General features: G+C 41.8%; 2 protein-coding genes across 3 annotated transcripts; one reads left to right on the forward strand and one right to left on the reverse strand.

The window, feature by feature from the left end:
- Positions 1 to 4,154: 4,154 nt before the first annotated feature.
- ubald1b (UBA-like domain containing 1b) lies at positions 4,155 to 9,983 on the reverse strand. Its single transcript, XM_035771143.2, has 3 exons — positions 9,744 to 9,983; positions 9,334 to 9,393; positions 4,155 to 5,675 (listed from the first exon to the last, which is right to left on the reverse strand). Exons 1-3 carry the CDS (start codon positions 9,849 to 9,851, stop codon positions 5,379 to 5,381), a joined length of 465 nt encoding a protein of 154 aa, XP_035627036.2. The 5' UTR covers positions 9,852 to 9,983; the 3' UTR covers positions 4,155 to 5,378.
- Positions 9,984 to 10,143: 160 nt separating this feature from the next.
- mgrn1b (mahogunin, ring finger 1b) lies at positions 10,144 to 20,598 on the forward strand. 2 transcript variants are annotated; one of them, XM_035771137.2, is made up of 16 exons: positions 10,144 to 10,458; positions 10,726 to 10,844; positions 11,080 to 11,168; positions 11,484 to 11,630; positions 12,253 to 12,370; positions 12,471 to 12,537; positions 12,727 to 12,770; positions 12,913 to 12,960; positions 13,394 to 13,462; positions 13,710 to 13,869; positions 14,120 to 14,229; positions 14,421 to 14,635; positions 15,380 to 15,537; positions 15,719 to 15,829; positions 16,465 to 16,510; positions 16,756 to 20,598. In XM_035771137.2, the coding sequence occupies exons 1-15, from the start codon at positions 10,371 to 10,373 to the stop codon at positions 16,503 to 16,505; spliced, it is 1,584 nt and encodes a 527-aa protein (XP_035627030.1). In that variant the 5' UTR covers positions 10,144 to 10,370; the 3' UTR covers positions 16,506 to 16,510; positions 16,756 to 20,598. The 2 variants fall into 2 exon arrangements, with proteins under 2 accessions (XP_035627030.1, XP_035627029.1); XM_035771136.2 differs by lacking the exon at positions 16,465 to 16,510 and having other exon boundaries at positions 10,145 to 10,458; positions 16,756 to 19,994.
- Positions 20,599 to 23,255: the final 2,657 nt, after the last annotated feature.

The raw sequence follows: 23,255 nt of genomic DNA on the forward strand, positions 1-23,255 counted from the left end.
TGTCTTTGTCAATAAAACATCTAATACTCTGAAAGCCATCTTGATCTTTCTTTATTATTGATTACCCCGAGACCTTCACTGTCATTGAAAGTAACATGATAATTGTTGTTTGAACAGACCTGAAAAAGTGATATGTAGCCTCATATCTTTCTTATAATGTTCCATTTGCTTCAATAATAAGCGTGCTGAGTCAGATGTCCGTCCTGTTCTTTGGGAGATGTAGGCATATTTTCAGTCCTACAGAACAGAGTCATGAACCACTAGCTCCCTTTCCTTGCACAGCACGAGAGGAAGTAGTGCTTGGGTGCGAGCCAAAGAGAACCTCCTGATACAGTGCAACTCTGAAGCAGACTCTCCACTGAGTCTTCTCTCTGGCTCAGAGCACTCTCAGTTTCACTACCCCCAGATGGCCTCTCGCAGTCTCTCAGGCAGCTACTGTTAGAATACTCAGTAGACACTTGAGAGCAGCTGAGCCCACAACCCTGTACCAGAAGAGTGCCATGTTCTTTTAAAGCTTGGATCTCTGTTTAAAAACATTAATTGGAGACTTGTGCATGTAAAAGGAACAAATTAGACAAATCAGTAACCCGCTATGTAAAGAGAGGATTACGCTATTGTTGCCGTTGGCCCTAGGATTTCCCAGACTCTCACTGTTTCCTTAGAGAATAAACTTAACTTAATTCCGCTCTCTGTTGAAGATGCAATAATGATATACATCATGCTAGGGGGCAAAACAGCAAAACATTCACTTCAATACACAGACATAAACAAAAGGATGAAAGCGGTTGAAATAGGTGTCTCGATGGAGGTTTGCGATTATTTATATAGCCTGAATTTGTATGGTGTTGCGAAGCAATGGCTCCTTGCTTAAAATGTCCACTAGAGAGCACTGTGCACAATGCATAACTATAGTCAGAAGTCTCCTCCTCAGAAGACACATTTAGTCTACCACTGCACTCAAATGCAACTATTTCCCCCGCATCTTAGGAGCAGATAATATGGACAATTTTATGCTGTTTTATCTCTAATGAGATATGTTTTTCGAGCATTCTGTATGTTTTTGTTTCACATTGCATTTGAGTCATTAGGCCTACTGTCAGTTTTCCCATGCATTCAAACTTAAACAATAGTAAAGTTCCAGGCACAAGTTATAACAACAAAGTACTGCTGTTGGCAGAGTAGACACTCCCTTGTTCTCTGGCAAGTTTTACATCCCATAGTCTGAGCCAAGTTTAGAGGCCAACCAACCCAGTCTCTCCTTTTCTATCACACTCCCTGTGATTGGTGAACTTGATCACAGTTTCCATGTGTTTATTGCCAGATAGAGTTGATGTGGTTATATTAAGAAAGTTGTTACTATGTCTGGTTTTGCAGTAGGATACATATTGACAAACTGTCCAGAAATAACTTGTTACATAGACTACAGTAGGCTACTAATTCGTGTTTTAGTACTAATATGAAGAGGCTGCTGTAACATGTTGAACCAGCAAAACCAACCACCCTCCCTGTCCAGTATCTCCCAAACCCACACGCCGGTGCTACAATTACTACAACTACTACACTGAAGCATGACTGGTGTTCAGAGTGAGATTGTTTCAGCAGACAAGGGGGTGAGGGGTCAGTCACATGCATGAATGGAATGAATGAAAGGGAGTGTTGTCTGTCCCACCAGAGCGTTATGAAAGGACATTTCTCTCTACCTGTGTCCCTGTGTCTGTTTTGTTTCACTGGAACACTACGTTTCTGTTCTCAGATCAGTCTGTGTAATGAGAGACGAGGCACACTGCAGTGCTCTTATGTAACAATGGGGGGGGGGGGAGCAAGAGAGAGGGAGAGGGTGGGAGTCATGGTGGAAAGAAGTGTCTCCTCTCCATCCTTTGAGAGTTGAACAGTCCTATTCCTCCCATTTGCACGAGCACACAAGTTATTGCACGAGCACACAAGTGAGCTGTGAAGAGCAGTCCCACCGCAGAAATGATAGATGCTCATGGTGTATGTGTGTCAATATGATCATTCCCTTTAGGCAGTAGGCTAAATGCGACATGTTAATGCCATAGTAGCAGAGGGGCTACAAGTGATAAACAGCTCTTTTCTTCGTCCTCGTTGCTGTAATCTCTACCTCCCTCTCCCTTTCTTCTATCATGTGCTGCTGTGTCCACTTTGTCCCCATCACCTTTCACCCACTTCCTGCTTTTGAGGGTTCACTCCAGGCTTACTCTCGAGTAGGTTTTTATCTCAGCAATCACGTCAGCTTCTCACAAGTTGTCCAGAAACATGTCTTATCTGAGATTGCATACTGCGACAGTCTATCCAAACAATGACCCTGACATAAACAATAGCTATCTTTGTTATTGTATAGGCTAACCCACAATGTTCTGGAGATGGAGTGTATCATTTCTGTATATTTGAACCATTTCCCATCAGTACAATAGCTGGAGCACTTCTATTGTGTTATATCTTGAACACACCTACAATGCATAAGTTTCATAAACATTGCATGTAATCCATGTAAATAAATATGAAGTCAGCCTAATGGTCATGGATGTGGTGGGTTGGAATGTGAGTAGTACGGAGTAGCAGAGAGTGGGGCAGTGTATTGTAGGAATTTCAGCCATGTAGCTCTGCTTCTCCATCTCGTCTTGTGTTCCTGGCAGCTCCACTATCATCCATGGCCAACCTGGCAGCTGCCTGGTATTCATGTCACGCCCTGCAAACAGAAACACACACAGCCAGCGAGGTGACGGGGATAGGGAGGGGGACTAGGTCCAGCAGGATGGGTCTAAAGGAGACTCAAAAGTATTTTATGCACTGCTGCTGCCAGAAAAGTGGAGGTGAAACAAGGATAGTCATAGTCAGAAGAGACACACAACCCACCTCTCATTACTGCTAGTTATGTGGGGTGACTGAGAGATAGAGAGTGGGGGGTAGAAATAGAAAAAGAGGGAGAGAAAGAAAGAACAGGAGGGGGTTCTGCATTATGAGAGAAGCCGTTGTTCATGTTTGCATGCCTGAGTGTTCTCCACATTTTGGGGCAAAAGCAAGTCACATTGCTGATCTCCCCTGGCGCATGCTCTCACCATTTCCTCTATTCTATTTCAGGCTAAAAGTACATCTCTAGTATGTATACCCAAACCATCATGTCTTAGTTTGGCTCAAACTAGCTTGCGCTTACAGTACTTCAAGGCTCTGCGCAGCAGGGAAATCTTGTGCTAGCCTGCTTACAGTTTTACAGTGCAGCAATTTGCAGTGAGGAGTTTGAGGATGGGTGGACTGATCGGGGGCCACTCACCTTTCATTGTCAACTCAGAACAGACAGATCAGATCGATCAGTCTGATGTCAGCATGACATTATACAATGTACCAGACTAAGGCCTGTCCAGCTACAGAATACAGGGAGGTTCACCATGTGAGCAGAAGAACAATAATTGTTTGAGGTTGATAGGTGCACAGTCCAACTAGGCTCTGGTAAATGTTTGAATCCATGTCGCTATGTGCTATGACTGTTGGAGCATAACCACGCTCACAGAACTGATGACGATCTTCAAGAGTTAAGTGGAGATTTTGCAAGGATACAAAACCACTCAAGTCAAAATAGAGAGAAGATGAATAGCATACACAGGGGATTACATGAATGAAGTCGCTCTGGATAAGAGCGTCTGCTAAATGACTTAAATGTAAATGTAAATGTAAGACAGCGTCTATCAAATGGGGAGAGCTGATTTCCTAAGCAGATGGGGGGGGAAGTACAGTGGGGTGAAAATGTTTGTCATACAGAATCAAATCTGTACCACATAGACAAGGAAGTGGCCATAACATAGCACTGTTTGGTCTCTGCTTTGTCCTTGTAGTGAGGGATAAGCAGTATCTGACTCAACATCGTCTGCTCTGAGGTTTTTCATCAATCCAAGTATGGAGAGGGAAGGCCAAACATTCATCTGTTTAGACCATTTCACATTTCCCTTGGTTTTTAAACGGTGCATCTCTCCTTGATGTGATGTGTGTGACTGAAGATTGCGTCATACCAACTCACTGGATTCAACATCCGCTGAGAAATAAACTGCCATCTGGAAAATACTAAAAGAACACAGGGTGTTTTGGGTTATAGTTCCATTAGAGCCCCATGTCCATTTGATACATAGAGTCAGACTCCAAGATCTAATGCAGTGTAATACATACAATATTTATTCAGAAACACAAAATAATTAAGTTAATTGTCTGGTAATCCACAAAATTGTTGTGGTAGCTGTCTCATGGAAAACATCGAGGAACAGGCGTGTATTCACGCAACCGATGGGCAAAGCAAAACTACGGTGTGATTATCAGATGAACAGATCGTAGAATATAAAACGTTTGGATGGGGCCTTCCCTGAATTTATCAGTTCCTTTCAATTGCAATTTTCATTCCATTGTACAAAATAAAAAAGATGATCAGGTGCCTAGACGAAACATTTTTGAGCCGAGAGTTCCTGAGACAGCATCACCAAATATGCTGGGTTTTTTCTTATTTTTATTTTTTTAAATCTATATTATTTTTTAAAATATATTTTTCCTCTTTATTATTTTCCCCTAATATGCTGATTTCCATCTTAAGCAACAACAACACAGTTTTTGATACAATCTGTGTGCTACTTAGAGATGGTGCACAGCTGGAATATCAAGCAAGATGTCTCACTCTGACAGAAACCTTTATCTCACTTATCCTCTGACACTAGTTGCTGAAAACAAAATCATACAAAAAACACTGAACAATGATTGAAGTATAACATCCTTTAGCATTCAATGCAGACATAAGACATAAAGAGGAGCAGTTTGTAAAGTTCCTTATTAAACATAGTTGGATAGCTGGTGTTCCTTGATTGTGTGAGTGGGACAGTCAATGTCATTACCCAATGTTTGAAAAAGCAGATCCAAGTTGGTTTCTAAGCACATTAGAATACTAGAACACATGATATTCACACACTTACACTGGTTAAAAAATCAAGAAGAATTATGTTATTTATGCAGTGCACCCCCAGTATCAAAGGCATCCAGTCCATTGACACCACTCCAGAAAGACAAAGGAAAGATGATGACACTGTCATACACATCGGTGTGTACAACAAGAAGACCCTTCTTCGGCACTAGTCATACAAGTCCATCTTTGTCTCTGGTTTCAGATCAATGGAAAAAAATGAAACGTATGCCTAGCTAAAATTGTCTGCAGACTTTACAATGTGGCGTCATGTGAATGTTCATCAGCTGTATGCTCATAATTCCTCCTTTCTGTCCTCAGTGCATGTCCAAAACATCGCTTGGTTTTCTGCTCTCCCTTACAGACAACTCAAAGAGGACTGCCCGATATTGGTTCCTCTTGTTATCGCGAGGCCCCTGCAGTGCTCTCATCTCTCTGCCTCCATGGTGACGCTGGCCTGTTCACTGGAGGCCTGCTGAGTGACGGCTTGGGGCCACCCACGGGGAGGCACCTGAGAGGGCAGCTGCCCAGAAGTCCACAGGCCCTGCTGGGTCTGACCTGGGGCAGAAGGGCCCATGGCCCAGTTGACCTGAGGAGGAGAGGTCGCCATGGAGGCTATGGGACTGCTGCCGTAGAAGCTCTCTGAGGCCTTGAGGTGGGAGAACATGGCCAGGGCGTCTGGGAAGTTGGGAGGTGTTGCTGGTGTGTTGGCTGGAGTGTGCATCTGTGGAGAAAGGAGAGAACCATTAATAAGAGAACATAAATCTGTACGCATTTATGATTGCATATTTCACTACTGACTTGTCATTACTGGCGCATTGTCTCCAGTTCTAATTGACATGCTTGGTTTGATTTACCATCTTGACACTTATGTCCTCCCTCAACTGGTCCTTAGAAGTGCCTACATCATAATAGTTGTGGAAGCGAAAAAGGAAAAATATTTTCCCTTGCCCAACTTCCTCAGACTGACCCTTTGTCTTTCCACCAAATTCTACATCCTGCCCTGAGTCTGTCCTCTCAGCTGACACTACAGAGCACAGGCCTCAGGAGACTCCTCTGTGACTGCCAAACACATTACCAGTCAGCCAAAACAAACATCATTCCACGAGCAAGAACCTAAGAGGGTCCAAAGGAATCGTACCTTCCGGGACATAAAAGGTCAAAGCAACCCGTGTTAGGATTCACCCCAACCATCTGAAGGCTACCAGAATGTCTGTTTTCTCATTGTGTGGACAGGATATCCACCACATAATAGATTATGCAATATCTCAAAACAGTCATGTGATTTGTAGTGCAACTAGAGGAAACAGATACCCCCCCAAGGCACATGCTTGCCTTCAGAATAAGTTTGGACTGCGGTAAACATATTTCTGTAGGAGGATTGTCAGACAATTTAACTACATTTTGTTAATGAGAGCTGAAATACGTACAAGAAGAAAAAGATCACCACAGGCTAATAAAGAAATCCTTATTACTTGATAAGAACATTAGTGGAGTATCCCACCCACATGTATTTCTAAGGTTTCTATGGTGCAGTAAGAATGAATGAGTGAATGAATGAACAAACATTGGATTTCCCACAGGCATTAGCGTTGACCTCCTTCAATAGGAACGAGACATGCCTTTATTCAACGTAATCACTTATGATGCACAGTGAAGCTGGTGTGTGCATTGCTCAGTTCAGGACAAGCATGTCTTTGTACAAAAAAATGGGTCAGCAGCAGCCATACTAGCATAAGGCTGGCTGCTTCAGAAATGTCCTTTTGCAGATCACTGGTAGCCTACATTTGCTTCAGTTGATAACACTGCAATAAATTGCAGCAATAAATTGTAAGTGATCATAACAGACTTCCTGTCAATTGACACACATGGCGGCAACAAAACCATGACCTAAGATATGATTTTGAACTTTTAAAAAATCTGTATCGGTTTACAAAACGGTTAAAACTGTACAGCTGAAAAACCCATATAATACAAAGTACTTCCGTTATTTGATCACAATAACAAGAAAGCGTGGCCTGTGTGGGAGTTTCCACTGCTTTACATTGAAAGAGGTCAGCAGTGTATAGGGAGAAGGGTGTTGAAGGGGTTGGCTATGTGGACACACGGGGTGTGGGCCTCAGTGTGTGGCAGCTGCTCAGTCAGATCAGCTGGCTCTGTACACATAAACACACAGGAGACCGACCGTGCATTTTCTCATCTGGAGCTGCAAAGTTGCTATAGAAACAGTCCTGTTTGATAGGGATGGATCCTGTAATAGCAGCTGCAGCCAGGGAAACAGTACATGATAGCTTGTTTTAGAGAGTGTGGTCTTTCTCATCCCTTTTCCTATTGTTTATTGTCAGTTTGCCATATTTGTGCCTCAGAATAAACAATGGCAAACTGTACCCTGTACTAAAGCCCTGCATCCTGCCAACCAGCATTGTCCATATTAAAACACAATGTGCTATTGTACAACAGGCAGTCTACTCTGTCATTGTTCAAAGGGCTTGTAAACAAGCATCAGAGCACATCTAAATGTAGACACTAAACGTCTAATAGCCATCCCAAATAGTAATAACAATGGCAGTAGTACAGTTTACAAAAGCTGTTTCTTTTGGACGATGTTATGAAGACTCTTTCACTGACTCGATTCATGACTGCCACAGACCTCCTGGCATCCTAGACATTGACTGGGACATTGTGATAAGCCACACGTATACAATATTGCCACCAGCCTATGCCTTATTAGCCTGCTTTACTTAAAAACCCCTATGTGCATTTTAATCATGAGGGATGTAATCATCTGTGGATGTAACATCCCATAAGCACGTTGAGTTTCAACACTGACCTCCATTGTGTGATCTACAAGATACAATTGTTGAGGGCATCATGGGTAATCTGTCTTTCGTGAGGCTGCAACCTTTTCCAGAGCAGTTTCACTAACTCAGTCACCCTACACGTTGTCTGTCTCCATGTATGTGGTCAACTGTTCAACGAGATCAAAGAAAGGAAATTCAAACATCACGTGATACACAGTTTACATGACTGTTTTCTGTATCAACAAATCAATCTCACCAACCTCCAACACAAACAGGTCAATGAGCAACCATAGAGTGAGTCAATAATTAACCCAACACAGTCCCTTGTTGTTATTATACAGCCAGGGATAGATTAATATACAGATGCTGGTCTGTCATGTCAACTTGTTCAAGTGACAGAAGTGTCATTTTAAAACAAAGTCACAGTGCTCTTCATAGCAATACAACCCCTACTGACAACAGCAACAATAACCTACAGCACTTTCAAAAACATTACGTTTAATAGCCTTGGATGTAACAGAGTTAGTTTCGTAACCTCACTCCCCAGCTTGAAATGTCTCCACATCATGTTACATGTGCATTGGACCTCTCATACGCCTGGCCTTTCTGCACTGGTCTGTTTAAGGACACAGTGGGCACATACTGCACGGTAGTTAACCTGACAACCATTTGTCAATGAAAGGGGCTCAACTTAACCTTATGCCACGCCTGACAGCCAACCCCTAATGTAAACAGACCACGCCAGATGTATTGCCGATGTCACTGCTTCTTATCTAATCTAATGTCTGCCCACATCCTGTTTATTTTCATCAGTTTGAAAATGAAAATAGAAGCCGAATGAGATCACTGGGAAATGGCAGACGCAGTGGTAGGTTATGAGAGGTAAGGTTCTAGACTTAAATAAGCTGATATCTTACTGCTCATGAAGCCAGATGTTGTTTTGAAAGGAGGAAATCTATCGGCCAAATTGACAATCTATATGACAAATGGTCTAGATTAAACTGTGCTAATGTCCTGTTATGCATGTGTCAAGATTTTAACACTGCCATTCATTTTCAGTAATACTTTTACATTAAAAGACAGCGTATGTATGTTTTGTATAGTATGTACAGCATCATAAGTGCTGTAGCACTTAAATCATTTTATTTTAGAACCTTTTTTTATTTGATTTTTTTACTAAAACAATGTTCACTTTTGCTGGAACCACCCTCCCCCACAAGACACATTTTCAAGACTTCAATTCAAGAAAAAGTATAGTAGCAGTACAGATCATCCATAACTCACATGACTTCATTTGACGACTATAAGTATTATGTTTCTATCATGTCACCGTTCTTGTGAAATAACAGAGTAAGTAATATGCTACAGTACATGACAAAGCACTATGAACAACGTGGCCAATGTGTGTTTATTTTTGTCATGCTTGTGTTTCGGTACAGCATGGCGGACATGAACGGCAAGTGAATGAATATAAATATAATCATAGATGTTGCAATAATCATCATCATAATGTAATAATAATAATAATAATACATCAATCATTCATTGTTATCAATAATACTGTAGGTTTTCTATACTTACCATTTTATGATGGTGACTGTATGGAATATTGGTTTCTTGAAAAAAGGCACTTAATGCAGTCTATTGAAAATAAAATATGTGTCAGTAAGCACCAGTCCAGTGTGCATTGCACATATGCCTATTGCAGACAGATACAACCTAAATCGATATTATACTATCTCCTGTGAAAATGTTACATTGTGCCATTAGGCTGCTGAATACCATCGTTAGCTACATTTTCATTGCATAATAGCATTACCCTACTGGGGTGTTGTGAAGATAACCAGATTATTTTACAAATGATTGGCATTACTGTATTAATTAGATGTATTTAATTAATGACTCCGAGAAACAGACACAGACTGATCTCTGTAACTGATCTATCTTCCATGCACCAAACTCAGACCATTGTCAAGAAAATGTTCCCATACCTCGAACTGCCAATGTGCCGCTTGTAGAAGCTGTTTCGCTTGGTCTGCGGCGCATCCAGCAGTCAGGACGAACTGATTTATCATAACTTGGTGCTTTAGATCATCCATATTTGCAGAAGCGGGCTATTCTAAACCTTTCCCCTTGGGTTGGTGCTCAGTCCTTGAGGTTATTCTCCCTTGCACTACCCTTTCCTCTCATCGACCATGGAGACAGCACAGTCCGCAGTGAAAACCCAAATATTTACTGTCTGAACTATGTTCAATGTCCTGAGCGCCCCTTTGATCGGCAGCACGAGAGCGCAAATCAGAGCGATGGGGAGGGGCGATCAGTAGGTCGGTGACAGAAAGAACTACAAGTCCCTAACACCATGTAGTTTGACGTAATCATACATCAGAAGGCTTTTGGCTAGAAACTTGTGTTTATTTTCTTTAGCGGACACCAAGTTATCCTTGGTTCTATCGTTATTCTTGACAGGTACACAGTTGAATATATACGTCGCTGTGTAATACCGAAGAAAGTCTAAAACGTGTTACAAAACGGTCCCTTGGACGATAAATACACTAGCGTTGGGGTTCGTAGTTAGCTAATTCTGTAGCTAATTAGCTAGCTAGCAACAACAAGGAAAGATGGGGTCGATTCTTAGTCGGAGAATCGCTGGCGTTGAGGATATTGATATCCAGGCGAATTCTGCATACAGATTTCCACCGAAATCGGGTAAATATAGCTATTAATTTGGATTGAAACCCTAAAACTCGAGCTATAGCTAACGTTAGCTAAACTGATATCAGCAGCTCCCAACATTATAGGCCTAACGTTACACGTGAACGCTATAAATGGTTAATTGTATGATATTCAGTCGTGGTGAGATGTCTATTTGATGAGGCAAAGTTGTGCATCGGTACACTGATCTTTAAAGATAGGCCTTCCATCCTGATTTTATCCTGGTTGTAATCCAGTCACATACTTCTATTTTCTTTTAAGGGAATTACTTTGCCAGCCATTTTTTCATGGGAGGGGAGAAATTTGACACTCCCCATCCAGAGGGTTACCTATTTGGAGAAAACATGGATCTGAACTTCCTTGGAAATAGGCCTGTACAAGTAAGGACAAACAAGTGCGCTATACATTGGCAAAGGTTCTTATCTATGTTAAGTTTTTCATTTTGCAAGTTGCTGACAGATAAGTAACATGTACAGCATATTAGTTGAAGTGGAAGTTCAGGAGTAGTCCTTGATTCACATCCCCCATGCTATTGATTAGGCAAAAGCATTTGAAGTTTATCTGCATTGGGCTGTTCTTTTCTTAGACTCGTTGTCATGTCTCACCTTTGCTTAGTTTCCGTACGTGACCCCGGCACCCCATGAGCCTGTGAAGACCCTGAGAAGTCTGGTCAATATCAGAAAGGACTCCCTGCGCTTGGTCAGGTGAGGAAAAACCCCACCATATTCTACAGCGAGTAGTCTTCAGACTAACCTTTCCTCATTTATTTTTCTTAGTGGTTTTCATTGTCAAGTGATTCAGGATCAAGAATCCTGGCTGATTGAGCTTAGCTTAACATCGATTCACTGCCTACCTTTCGTTTGATATTGACATGCTTTCATAAGTGTGGTGCATGAGCGATTATTTTTGTTGTTGTTGTTAACTTAGTCATAGCTTCATTTTCAAAGTTATGTAATTTTGAAAATGGCCACTTGAGAAAGCTAGCTTAACATTGTTTTGTTTGTCTGCTTGACTACTAGGTACAAAGATGACACTGATGCTCCAGTAGAGGAAGGAGGGAAGCCAAAGGTTCTGTATGGTGTGGAGTTCACATTTGACGCTGATGCTCGTGTGGCTATCACCCTGTATTGCCAAGCTTTTGAGGAATTCACCAATGGGATGGCAATGTATGTAAGAGTCTGATTCAGAAACCTTTTCATTTACATGATAGACGATGCTTAGCATCAATATGCTATTTTAGTCATTCACTAATTACAAATACATGTTTTCTTCCACTGTCTCTTGCTCCCAAATATATAACTAAATACAGTCCAGCGTTTTACATTTCTCATTTGAAATTAAATCCATGCCTTTTATCCGTTTCTGAAGATGTGAAATTGATTTATTCACTTTAAAGACGCATTGTATAAGAACATCTTATGGTAGTGGCCAATGTACTGGGAGAGATACAATGGGTCCTTAGCAACCACCTATCTCCATGGATACGCATGTTGTCTGAAGAAGGAATTAATACAGTAGTTTATGCTGAGGTCATTATGTGAGTGGGTGGATGTGTTTTTTAGCTTTTTTGCATGTTTTTTTATTGAGATTTTCCATTGACAAATTTAAGAGGGAAATTTCAGAAATGGATTTGAGTTAGGTCTAATGCTGTTTTTCATTATTTGTGGTCAAGAAAGAGCTTTCAACAAGAGATCTGAAAAAGAACATCTTATATTTCCAATATACTAAATTAACTTTGATAGTTTTGTATTGATAATATATTGACTTCACTGTTTCTGTTCTGTGTAGGTACAACCCAAAGGGCCCAGCCCTGGTTTCTGAGACTGTACACTATAAGAGGGGTGTGAGCCAACATTTCTCCCTGCCTTCTTTCAAAATCGATTTCACCGACTGGAAGGAGGAGGATGTGAGTATATCTGGGCAGCAGCACTTAATCCTGTTGAGTGATGTCACCAGCTGACAGTTGATAAACTCATCTGTTGTCACCATTTATTTTATCTTTACAGCTTAACTTTGACCTGGACCGGGGTGTTTTCCCCATGGTGATCCAAGCTGTAGTGGATGAAGGGGATGGTAGGTGGTCCAAACGGTTGACGCTGATGTTAATGTTCTTCGCTCCATATATCACCTCAAGGCTGACCTAATAACAAACTTAGTTGGCAACTGTTTCTCCGCTATACCACAATAGCAGGTGCTAGATGAGACATTCTGTATGCACAGAGTACAGTTATCCCTTATAAATTAGTGTTTGTCCTTTTCCAGATTGCTTTGGACATGCACATGTGCTGCTGGCAGCCTTTGAGAGAGTAAGTAACTCATTGTGATGATTCAGTAGAAGAGGACAGTGTTTGAATTTGACTCAAATTTACATCCCGCATCTGATGTCATGAAGTTCTGTTTTCACACATTGTGAAATATGTGAAGTAAACACCATTTCTTCCTTTCAAGCATGTGGATGGCAGTTTCTCCGTCAAGCCTCTGAAGCAGAAGCAAATTGTAAGTTAACACAAGTTAATCCATGTCTTTATTATATTAGTAGATTATTCAAAATACAAAATGCCGGAATAACAAGAACATGCTCACATGGGGCGGCAGGGTAGCCTAGAGGTTAGAGCGTTGGACTAGTAACCGAAAGGTTGCAAGTTCAAACCCCCGAGCTGACAAGGTACAAATCTGTCGTTATGCCCTGAACAGGCAGTTAACCCACTGTTCCCAGGCCGTCATTGAAAATAAGAATTTGTTCTTAACTGACTTGCCTGGTTAAATAAAGGTAAAAAAAATAATAAAATAAAAAAACATTTTTTTTACAACACATACATTTGTTAGCATGTGTGCTTACTTCCTCTTTATCTCCTATGGGACATAAGGCTACAATGTGTTCCTCCCATCGTTCTCTGTCCTTGGCTACCATGTGTGCTCTCTGTTATAGGTGGATCGTGTGAGCTACCTGCTGCAGGAGATCTATGGAATTGAAAACAAAAACAACCAAGAGACCAAGGTTGTTATTCTAGAACTCACCAGGAACACCTTTTGTAGATGCATACAGTAGATTTATTTAACATGAATTTACAAAGGCTGTTGGAAAGCAGCACATTTTTACATTATAGAGGTGTAACCACACCTGACTCTTTCAGAAATGTAAACCAGAAATGTGGCTCATTATGCTGTAGGTTTTCAGACCGTTGGTTAGTCTATTTCTTTCTACATGTTCATCACTCTAACAAATATTTTTTGGTTCTCTGCAGCCGTCGGAGGATGAGAACAGTGACAACAGCAATGAGTGTGTTGTTTGTCTGTCAGACCTCCGAGACACCATCATCCTGCCCTGCAGACACCTGTGTCTCTGCAACTCCTGTGCTGACACCCTGCGTTACCAGGCCAACAACTGTCCTATCTGCAGACTGCGTAAGGAGCGACGCTGGTTTGTTTCCAATAGGCTTCCAAATGGGATGCCTTCGCTAATAGGAAATAGACCTGCCCGACTGCCATGTTTCAGAACTCGGCGAGAGAGACGCCAAATAGACGTAGAGATGAATGCCCTGTGGGGACTGAGCTGATTTAAGGAAAATGTTGTGAAGTTTACATTTTAGTGAAGATGCAAGTCACATTTGACAGTGTGCAGTGTAACCAGTGTTTGGTCTCTTTCTCTCCCCAGCCTTCCGAGCCTTGCTGCAGATCAGAGCTGTGAGGAAGAAGCCTGGGCCGCTGTCCCCTGTCTCTTTCAGCCCTGTACTGGCTCAGACCATGGACCATGATGAGCACTCGGTACGGCGCACACGACCCAGGCATTTGTTGTTAATACACACATGGCATCATTGGTGTCAAGGATGGTTTCTTATTCTACTTGTATTTAACATAACTCAACTCCATCACTATGCAATTACAAAGCCTTTAATAAATGACTGTGAATGACTAGTGAAGATATGAGCAGTCTTTCTGTGTGTGCGTCTCTCCAGAGCTCAGACTCGGTTCCCCCAGGCTTTGAGCCCATCTCTCTGCTGGAGGCCCTGAACGGCCTGCACTCTGTGTCCCCCTCCATCCCCCCCGCCCCCCTCTACGATGATATTAACTTCTCTGGGAGCCTGGTAGGGGAGGGCCGGCCGCTGGGCTCCCCAGAACACTCCGGTGACGGGGGCCTGCAGAAGGGCAAAGTCAGCAAGTCACCTGACAGGTAATCCTGGGACACAAGGGTAGTAACAAGCCCAGATCACTTTCTCCTGCATCTGAGATGAACCATCTCCCTGAAGTGTACACTACACTCCCCCTCATGGATTTAAGAAGAATGGACAGGTGTAAGGGAAGATGGTGGAACCTCCCTCCAGCGAATATTTAAACCAATCCAAAGCTTTGAAATCTTTTGACGTAGGGTGAACCAATGCACACTTTAGGAAGAAGGGGGAGAAACTGAAGTGGGCTAAAGTGTTCCAGTGCTGCTCTCTACAGTCCAGCTGCCTTCTACTGTAATTTTTCACACCATTACATTACCATTTGGTTTGAACAGCCTCTTAACTTGGAGAATTTTGAATTCTTTAGTTTTAGTATGGAGTTAATAGCCCTGGCAGATTAACTGCCCTGGATGGATTTGCTTGTTGACATTGGGTTTGACTCTGGATTGATTGCTCATCAGTTTGTGTAACAGCTGGCCCAGAGTCTGAAAAAAAATAGTCACCTTGTGTTGTGATGAGCTGCTGCTAGAGGTCTTCTCCTGTATCCAGCGCCATGCTACAAACTGATTAGACGGCATGTCCTTGGCAATCCATCCAGTTGACATTGCTGAGCCTTGCCAACCTGCAGAAAATAAACTTACTAGGACAACAGTACAGAGTGCAGTCTGTTTATTATAAAGCTTCACGTCGGTTGTAAATGTTTTTTTGTTTACCAATGTCACCTCATTGTAAGTGTTTGACCCCCGCAGCACCCTGAGGTCGCCCTCATCACCTATCCAGGAGGAGGATGAGGAGAAGCTGTCTGAGATGTCGGACGCCCAGCCTCACGCACTGCTCTCCAGCAGCCCTGCTCCCACCGAGGCCACTGCAGCCGAGGATGTACCGGAGTCCATCTCCCCAGATGATGGTGAGTTCTGTCATGCTCTGAATGCACGTAGTTAGCGGTCCAGTCTACATGTTTGGGTACGTGACCCCTCCAAATAATGACTTGAATTACCTACCAGGGTACATTGCAAACGCGTTTAAGGACATTTAGGTCTTGTTGCATGTTGTGACCTTGTCTCTCCCTCCTGTCATGGGTGGTACAGAGGACAGGCTGCACTCTGGAGGAGAGAGAGAGATCCTTCAGGACTACAGCAGTGAACACCGCAGCCTGACCAAAACAGAGAGTGACCCGCCAGGGGACCTTTCTCTGCCAGGTAAGCTAATAATAACACAAGGCCCAGGCCCGTGCGTATCTGTGCGCGTGTGCATGATTGTGTATGTTTGTCTGGATATTAAAGATATTCTCTGGTTCTTTTATATACTTTTTAGCCAGTAGTTCTGAAAGTAGGGCCCAGGAGCCAAAAGTGGCCCCAGAAAATTGCGTACTATGTCACATGTGCACCATGTCTCTCTCTCGCTCTACTGTGTGCGTGTTGCTAGCTGTCGCTCCCTTGGCAGGCTGAAGATCATTGGCTGAAACTTTAATTGCTAGAGGGCTGGCCCACATGGGGGTAAATGGAGGGAAAGTGGCACTGCACAGCTTCCAGAAAACAGGGATTTCTTGGCTAGTTCTGCTCATAGATTATGCATGAACTACACATTAACACATAAAAAACGGGAGGTTTAAAAAAATACTTACTAGTTGCCAAAGTACCAGAGCATGTCTTTAATGCTCAAACCAATTGTAAACATACATTTTTGATTGCACGTATAACACCTTTTAGCTATTTTTCTCTTTATTCTCCCAGGCTTTCAGTCCCCCAGCTTTTCATCTAACCTGTGTGCTGTTTGTTCTTCTCTGTTTCCTTACTACCTGCCCTGTCCCTTTACCTGGCCTTGCTATGGCCAGCTCTAGGTCCTGATGCCTGCTCTATTGGTATGGAGGAATAAATGTGGTATGTAGGTAAAGACAGGACAGAGAAGTCCTATCTGCTTTTCTGTCACGTTGCTTCAGAGAAACCGATCCCTCGCAATCTGTCCGATTCAGGACAGTTGGTTAATAATCTGCTGCAGGTTGTAACTCTGTTTATCATGCAAATAGACAGCAAGTTTGTATTGATAAGTATGCAACTGTTTAGATTTATTTCACGGGTGTAAGAGATCCTCTTGTTTAATTGGATCATGCTCCTTGTGTCCACAGGGTCATCAGAGAGCCTGAAGAGTCAGAGTACCAACTGCTCCAGCCAGCCCCTCCTGTGTCCCCCCAGCAGCCTTCACATGGAGGATGAGCAACTTGACCCCTAACCTCTGGGCCCAATGGTTCTCCCTCTCTGGCTGAGTCCCAATTCACTATCTCTCATGTATTTAACAATGGTGGAAACTCCCTCCAGTCAATAATTACACCAATCCAATGCTTTTAAATCCATGACGGGGAGTGTGAAAGTGCACATTTAGCCTGGATGGAAAATTGGGACTTGGTCTCCTCCCAAGCCCATCCCTCCCCCATGATCCAGTCCCCTTGGGCCTTGTAGAAGACCACTTTCCTACTTTAGTCATCGATTCATGCCATAACTGGCATTGATTCAAACTGTGTTTGTGGTGGTCACTGCAAGGATTTACTAAAACCATACTATACCTTAACTAAAAAACAACAAGTCCTTAATTAGATTGCTTTACATTCAGTTGAAGTCGGAAGTTTACATACACCTTGGCCAAATACATTTAAACACATTTTTTCACAGTTCCTGTCATTTAATTCTAGTAAAGTTCCCTGTCTTAGGTCAGTTAGGACCACCACTTTATTTGAGAATGTGAAATGTCAGAATAATAGTAGAGAGTGATTTATTTCAGGCTTTATTTCTTTCATCACATTCCCAGTGGGTCAGAAGTTGTTTAACTCAAACGTTTCGGGTAGCCTTCCACAAGCTTCCCACAATAAGTTGGGTGAATTTTGGCCCATTCCTCCTGACAGAGCTGGTGTAACTGAGTCAGGTTTGTAGGCCTCCTTGCTCGCACACGCTTTTTCAGTTCTGCCTACAGATTTTCTATAGCATTGAGGTCAGGGCTTTGTGGTGGCCACTCCAATACCTTGACTTTGTTGTCCTTAAGCCATTTTGCCACAACTTTAGAAGTATACTTGGGGTCATTGTCCATTTGGAAGACCCATTTGCGACCAAGCTTTAACTTCCTGACCGATGTCTCTGAGATGTTGCTTCAATACATCCACATAATTTTCCTACCTTATGATGCCATCTATTTTGTGAAGCGCACCAATCCCTCTTGCAACAAAGCACCCCCACAACATGATGCTGCCACCCCGTGCTTCACGGTTGGGATGGTGTTCTTCGGCTTGCAAGCCTCCCCCTTTTTCCTCCAAACATAACGATGGTCATTATGGCCAAACCAGAGGACATTTCTCCAAAAAGTATGATATTTGTCCCCATGTGCAGTTGCAAACTGTAGTCTGGCTTTTTTATGGTGGTTTTGGAGCAGTGGCTTCTTCCTTGCTGAACAGCCTTTCAGGTTATATCGATATAGGACTCATTTTACTGTGGAAATAATGCTTTTGGTGACATCAGTGAGGGGCAGAGAAAGTTCCTTTGCTGTTGTTCTGGGATTGATTTGCACTTTTTGCACCAAAGTACATCCATCTCTTGGAGACAGAATGCGTCTCCTTCCTGAGCGTTATAACGACTGCGTGGTCCCATGGTGTTCATTCTTACGTACTATTGTTTGTACAGATGAACATGGTACCTTCAGGGGTTTGGAAATTGCTCCCAAGGATGAACCAGACTTGTGGAGGTCCACAATTTTGTTTCTGAGGTCTTGGCTGATTTCTTTTGATTATCCCATGTTGTCAAGTAGAGGCACTGAGTTTGAAGGTAGGCCTTGAAATACATCCACATGTATGTAATTTTATTGAATTTTCCAAGCTATTTAAAGGCACAGTCAACTTAGTGTATGTAAATTTCTGACCTACTGGAATTGTGATACAGTGAATTATAAGTGAAATAATCTGTCTGTAAACAATTGTTGGAAAAATTACAATGACTTGTGTCATGCACAAAGTAGATGTCCTAACCGTCTTGCCAAAAGTATAGTTTGTTAACAAGAAATTTGTGGAGTGGTTGAAAAACGAGTTTTAATAACTCCAACCTAAGTGTAAGTAAACTTCAGACTTCAACTGTACATTTAGGAGTGTGTAATTGTTTGTCCATTCTGGATGGGGTTGTGGTGCAGTGGTGGACGTTGCATGATTCCAGTGGTTGAGTATGACTACCATCATATGGTAGTACTAGAAGCACACTCACTTTCAGTTTACTCCACTCAAATTACTGCTTGACACTAATTGTTTCAGAGAGCATTAATACCATTCCTGTTGTATTCATCTAAACTAATAACTTTTTAACATTTTATTTCTTGGTGCTTATATGATATGAAATGTTTTGGTGGACATTTGACATGATTAAACATGACAATTTAATGGAGGCATTTTTAAAGGTTTTGAGGATTCATTAATTTTACTTTGTGAAATGGTGAATTCCTATGTCATAACAAGTCAAATTGAGGCATTTAATTTCAAATTGTCTTCAAAGGTTTTGAGGATTCATTAATTTTGCTTTGTGAATATCTACATTCGTTCGTTTTTATACTGAATTATGTGATATATTGTACCTGTACTAGAAATGTATGTAGATTCAATTGTATATTTGTGTGTTGTAGAAGAAAATCTGGGGATTCAAATAAGGAGATTAGTAGATACAGCTACATGCACAGTATCTCAAACGTAGCTGATTGATTTTTAGTGACATAGTCCAGCTTTACACCTTAACAGCTGAACACAAAGAAAGATAGAGCCTGCAACAAGCCAATACACTATGCTGACCGTATAGCACAAACTGTGTTATTTGTAGATGTGGCATATTTCTATAGTTATATTGTGGCTTGTCATCCTGGCATAGTCGTTGCCTTGCTCAAGTTCTATGACTTGCAGTGTCTGACTTCCCTGTAGATGTAGCACCATACATATAGATCTATGTGCCTTCAACTAAACAGATATGGCTGCTGCTTGTTGCATTTTTTTGGTGTTCTTGTGATGAAACGGTTTCAGGATATACAGCTGTATGAGCCTGTAGTCCAGGAGGTTTTTATTCCCACTGGCTGATATACATGTATAACATTTCTTTGCATTCTCAATGCATTTCTTTGCATTCTCAATGGTTCGTTAAATATTTTTAAGGAAACCTAACTGTTATTAAACCATTATTAAAACCCAACTGTTCAGCAATTACAATTATGTTAAATCCATATATTGATACATTTAATCTATAAATAGTAAGTACATTATGATTAGACTTGGTTGTTATATGGTCTGTATTATGTGTGTGTGTTCTAATTTTTTCCCAGGAGGAATAAACTAAATGCTTCTTAACCATTTTACTTATGCAACATCTTGAGACATTGCATCTTTAACCTAATGTTATCTTTTGCTTGTGAGTTGTTGTAGAACGATGTGTAAAACGATCCAAACTGCTTTGGATTAATACTGTTCATTTCATGTGTCTTTGACTAACGATGTGCCATGTTAACTTTGATGATACACATGTGCCTTGTTCCTGTTTCTCACTAGTATTGACCTGGTATCCAGGACAACCCCACATTTAGTGATTCATAACTCTATCAATATCAGTCTGTCCCTGTGTACAGATGTAGGATCTTCATTTGCTCAATCTTCTGTTAGTGAGAATATTCCTGCACAGCAGGAAATGCAAACTTGTAGTGTATTCCATGTTTAAAAAGGCTTCTAAAGTTTGTAATTTCCACTTTAAAATATCAGACTAGATTTGCCCTAACGAAAAATGTATCAACCCCTACAAAAATGTCATTTTATTATAGTCCGAACACACAATTTAAATTTCCTGTTGCCGCAGGATTATTTTCCTGCTGTAGCGAACTGGCTCAGATTAAGATCCTACACGTGTAGCCTACAGCCGCATGTGAATAACAATTAAATAAATGTAATGTTGAACACTTCTGAACACAACTGCATGTCTCATGCTTGACTTCCATTGACATGTGAGGACCATTTAGGGTGAATTCGGAAAAAGTGGGACACTTTGCATTTCCGTCTTCTGTAACCTCTTTCGACATCTATCCAACCTATTAGCCCAACACATGATACATTTCTGAAATCCTCCAGATGTTTCCTAATCACACAAACACTACTGTTGATTTCATATTCACAGGAGGCATGACCATATTTTTAGTTCGCATTTGGTCGACTATGACACCTAATTGTACTTCAACGACGATTCAATTTTGTGTGATTAGGAAACATTTGAGGATTTCAGAAATGTATCATGTTGGGCCAATATGTTGTATAGATGTCTAAAGAGGTTCCAGAAGATGACAACGCAAAACGTGTTCCGCTTTCTGAATTCACTCAAATAACAGTACTAGAAGACATAATTAACAGGATATAGTACTACAAGAACCAGAGCCTAACCTAAATACAGGTGGTCCCTAATGTAAATCTTTCCTCCGTTAGTAAAGCCTACTACATTCTGTCCTACTTTAGCTAGCTATGGTTGGTAATGTGGGACAACAACAAAAATGAAAGATAATACAATTACAAAATTGAAAGATATTGGGCAACATTATGTATTTTGATGCACCAGTACATAATATTCACATTTACATCAACATTTGACAGTGCATTATGTATGACAGTTTTACTAATTTAACAACAAAACAGAGAATCTATGTCACTGATTTTACCGTATGCTTCCCGAGGTGAGCTTCCTGTTTGAAGCTTTCTCTGCCCCGAGGTGATGTCACCAAATGATCAGGCTTTTAGTAACAATAGTTTAAGATGTTCTCTTGTCAGACCAAGAAATAAAAGCATCAGGATTAATCTGTCCCAGATTATATCATGTCCAACTCTTTCCCGAATTCACCCTATGCATAGTCCTACAGGTTGAAATGAAATGTGTATATATTATATATACAGTACCAGTCAAAAGTTTGGACACACCTACTCATTCAAGGGTTTTTATTTATTCGTACTATTTTCTACATTGTAGAAACTGTGAAATAACACACATAGAATCATGTAGAAACCAAAAAAGTGTTTTAAAAAATCTAAATAGATTTTAGATTCTTCAAAGCAGCCACCCTTTGCCTTGATGACAGCTTTGCACACTTTTGGCATTCTCTCAACCAGCTTCACCAGGAAAGCTTTTCCAACAGTCTTGAAGGAGTTTCCACATGCTGAGCACTTGTTGGCTGCTTTTCCTTCACTCTGTGGTCCAACTCATCCCAAACCATCTCAATTGGGTTGAGGTCGGATGATTGTGGAGGCCAGGTCATCTAATGCAGTACTCCATCACTCTCCTTCTTGGTCAAATAGCCCTTACACAGCCTGGAGGTGTGTTGGGTCATAGTCCTGTTTTAAAACATGATAGTCCCACTAAGTGAAACCAGATGTGGTGGTGTATTGCTGCAGAATGCTGTGGTAGCCATGCTGGTTAAGCGTGCCTTGAATTCTAATTAAATCCCTGACAGTATCACCAGCAAAACACCATCACACCTCCTCCATGAGGGAACCACACAATGTGGAGATCATGCGTTCACCTACTCTGTGATCTCACAAAGACATGACGGTTGGAACCAAAAATCTCAAATTTGGACTCATGAGACCAAAGGACAGATTTCCACCGATCTAACGTCCATTGCTCGTGTCTTGGTCCAAGCAAGTCTCTTCTTATTGGTGTGCTTTAGTGGGGGCTTCTTTGCACTTTGCAGCAATTCGGCCACAAAGCCCTGATTCACGCAGTCTCCTCTGGACAGTTGATGTTGGATTCGAAATGGTCGGTAATCTGTTTGTTGACTTGGCTTTCGAAGACCTTAGCGAGGCAGGGTAGGATAGATATAGGCCTATAGAAGTTTGGGTCAAGAGTGTCCCCCCCTTTGAAGAGGGGGATGACCGCAGCTGCTTTCCAATCTTTGGGAATCTCAGACGACAAGAAAGAGAGGTTGAACAGGCTAGTAATAGGGGTGGCAACAATTTCGGCAGATAATTTTTAGAAAGAAAGGGTCCAGATGTTCTAGCCCGGCTAATTTGTAGGGGTCCAGATTTTGCAGCTCTTTCAGAACAACAGCTGACTGGATTTGGGAGATGGAGAAATTGCGCGAAATTGGGCCTGGGCGAGTTGCTGTGGGGGGTGCAGTGCTGTTGACCGGGGTAGGGGTAGCCAGGTGGAAAGCATGGCCAGCCGTAGAAAAATGCTTATTGAAATTCTCAATTATTGTGGATTTATCGGTGCTGACAGTGTTTCCTATCTTCAGTGCAGTGGGCAGCTGGGAGGAGGTGTTCTTATTCTCCAAGGACTTTACAGTGTCCCAGAACCTTTTTGAGTTTGTGTTGCAGGAATCAAATTTTTGCTTGAAAAAGCTAGCCTTGGCTTTTCTAACTGCCTGTGTATATTGGTTTCTAGCTTCCCTGAAAAGTTGCATATCACGGGGGCTGTTCGATGCTAATGCAGAACGCCATAGGATGTTTTTGTGTTGGTTAAGGGCAGTCAGGTCTGGAGAGAACCAAGGGCTATATCTGTTCCTGGTTCTACATTTCTTGAATGGGGCATGCTTATTTAAGATGGTGAGGAAGGCATTTAAAAAAAATAACCAGGCATCCTCTACTGA

The sequence above is a fragment of the Oncorhynchus keta genome, chromosome 5 (assembly GCF_023373465.1).
Source record: "Oncorhynchus keta strain PuntledgeMale-10-30-2019 chromosome 5, Oket_V2, whole genome shotgun sequence".
NCBI lineage: Eukaryota > Metazoa > Chordata > Actinopteri > Salmoniformes > Salmonidae > Oncorhynchus > Oncorhynchus keta.

Coding starts and splice junctions, on each gene's coding strand:
- mgrn1b (XM_035771136.2), top strand. CDS start 10,371: ATGGGGTCGATTCTTAGTCGGAGAATCGCTGGCGTTGAGGATATTGAT. Junction 11,631..12,252: donor TTCACCAATGGGATGGCAAT/GTATGTAAGAGT, acceptor TGTTCTGTGTAG/GTACAACCCAAAGGGCCCAG. Junction 15,538..15,718: donor GTCCATCTCCCCAGATGATG/GTGAGTTCTGTC, acceptor TGGGTGGTACAG/AGGACAGGCTGCACTCTGGA.
- ubald1b (XM_035771143.2), bottom strand. CDS start 9,851: ATGGATGATCTAAAGCACCAAGTTATGATAAATCAGTTCGTCCTGACT. Junction 9,394..9,743: donor CGGCACATTGGCAGTTCGAG/GTATGGGAACAT, acceptor TATTTTCAATAG/ACTGCATTAAGTGCCTTTTT. Junction 5,676..9,333: donor ACAGTCACCATCATAAAATG/GTAAGTATAGAA, acceptor CTTTCTCCACAG/ATGCACACTCCAGCCAACAC.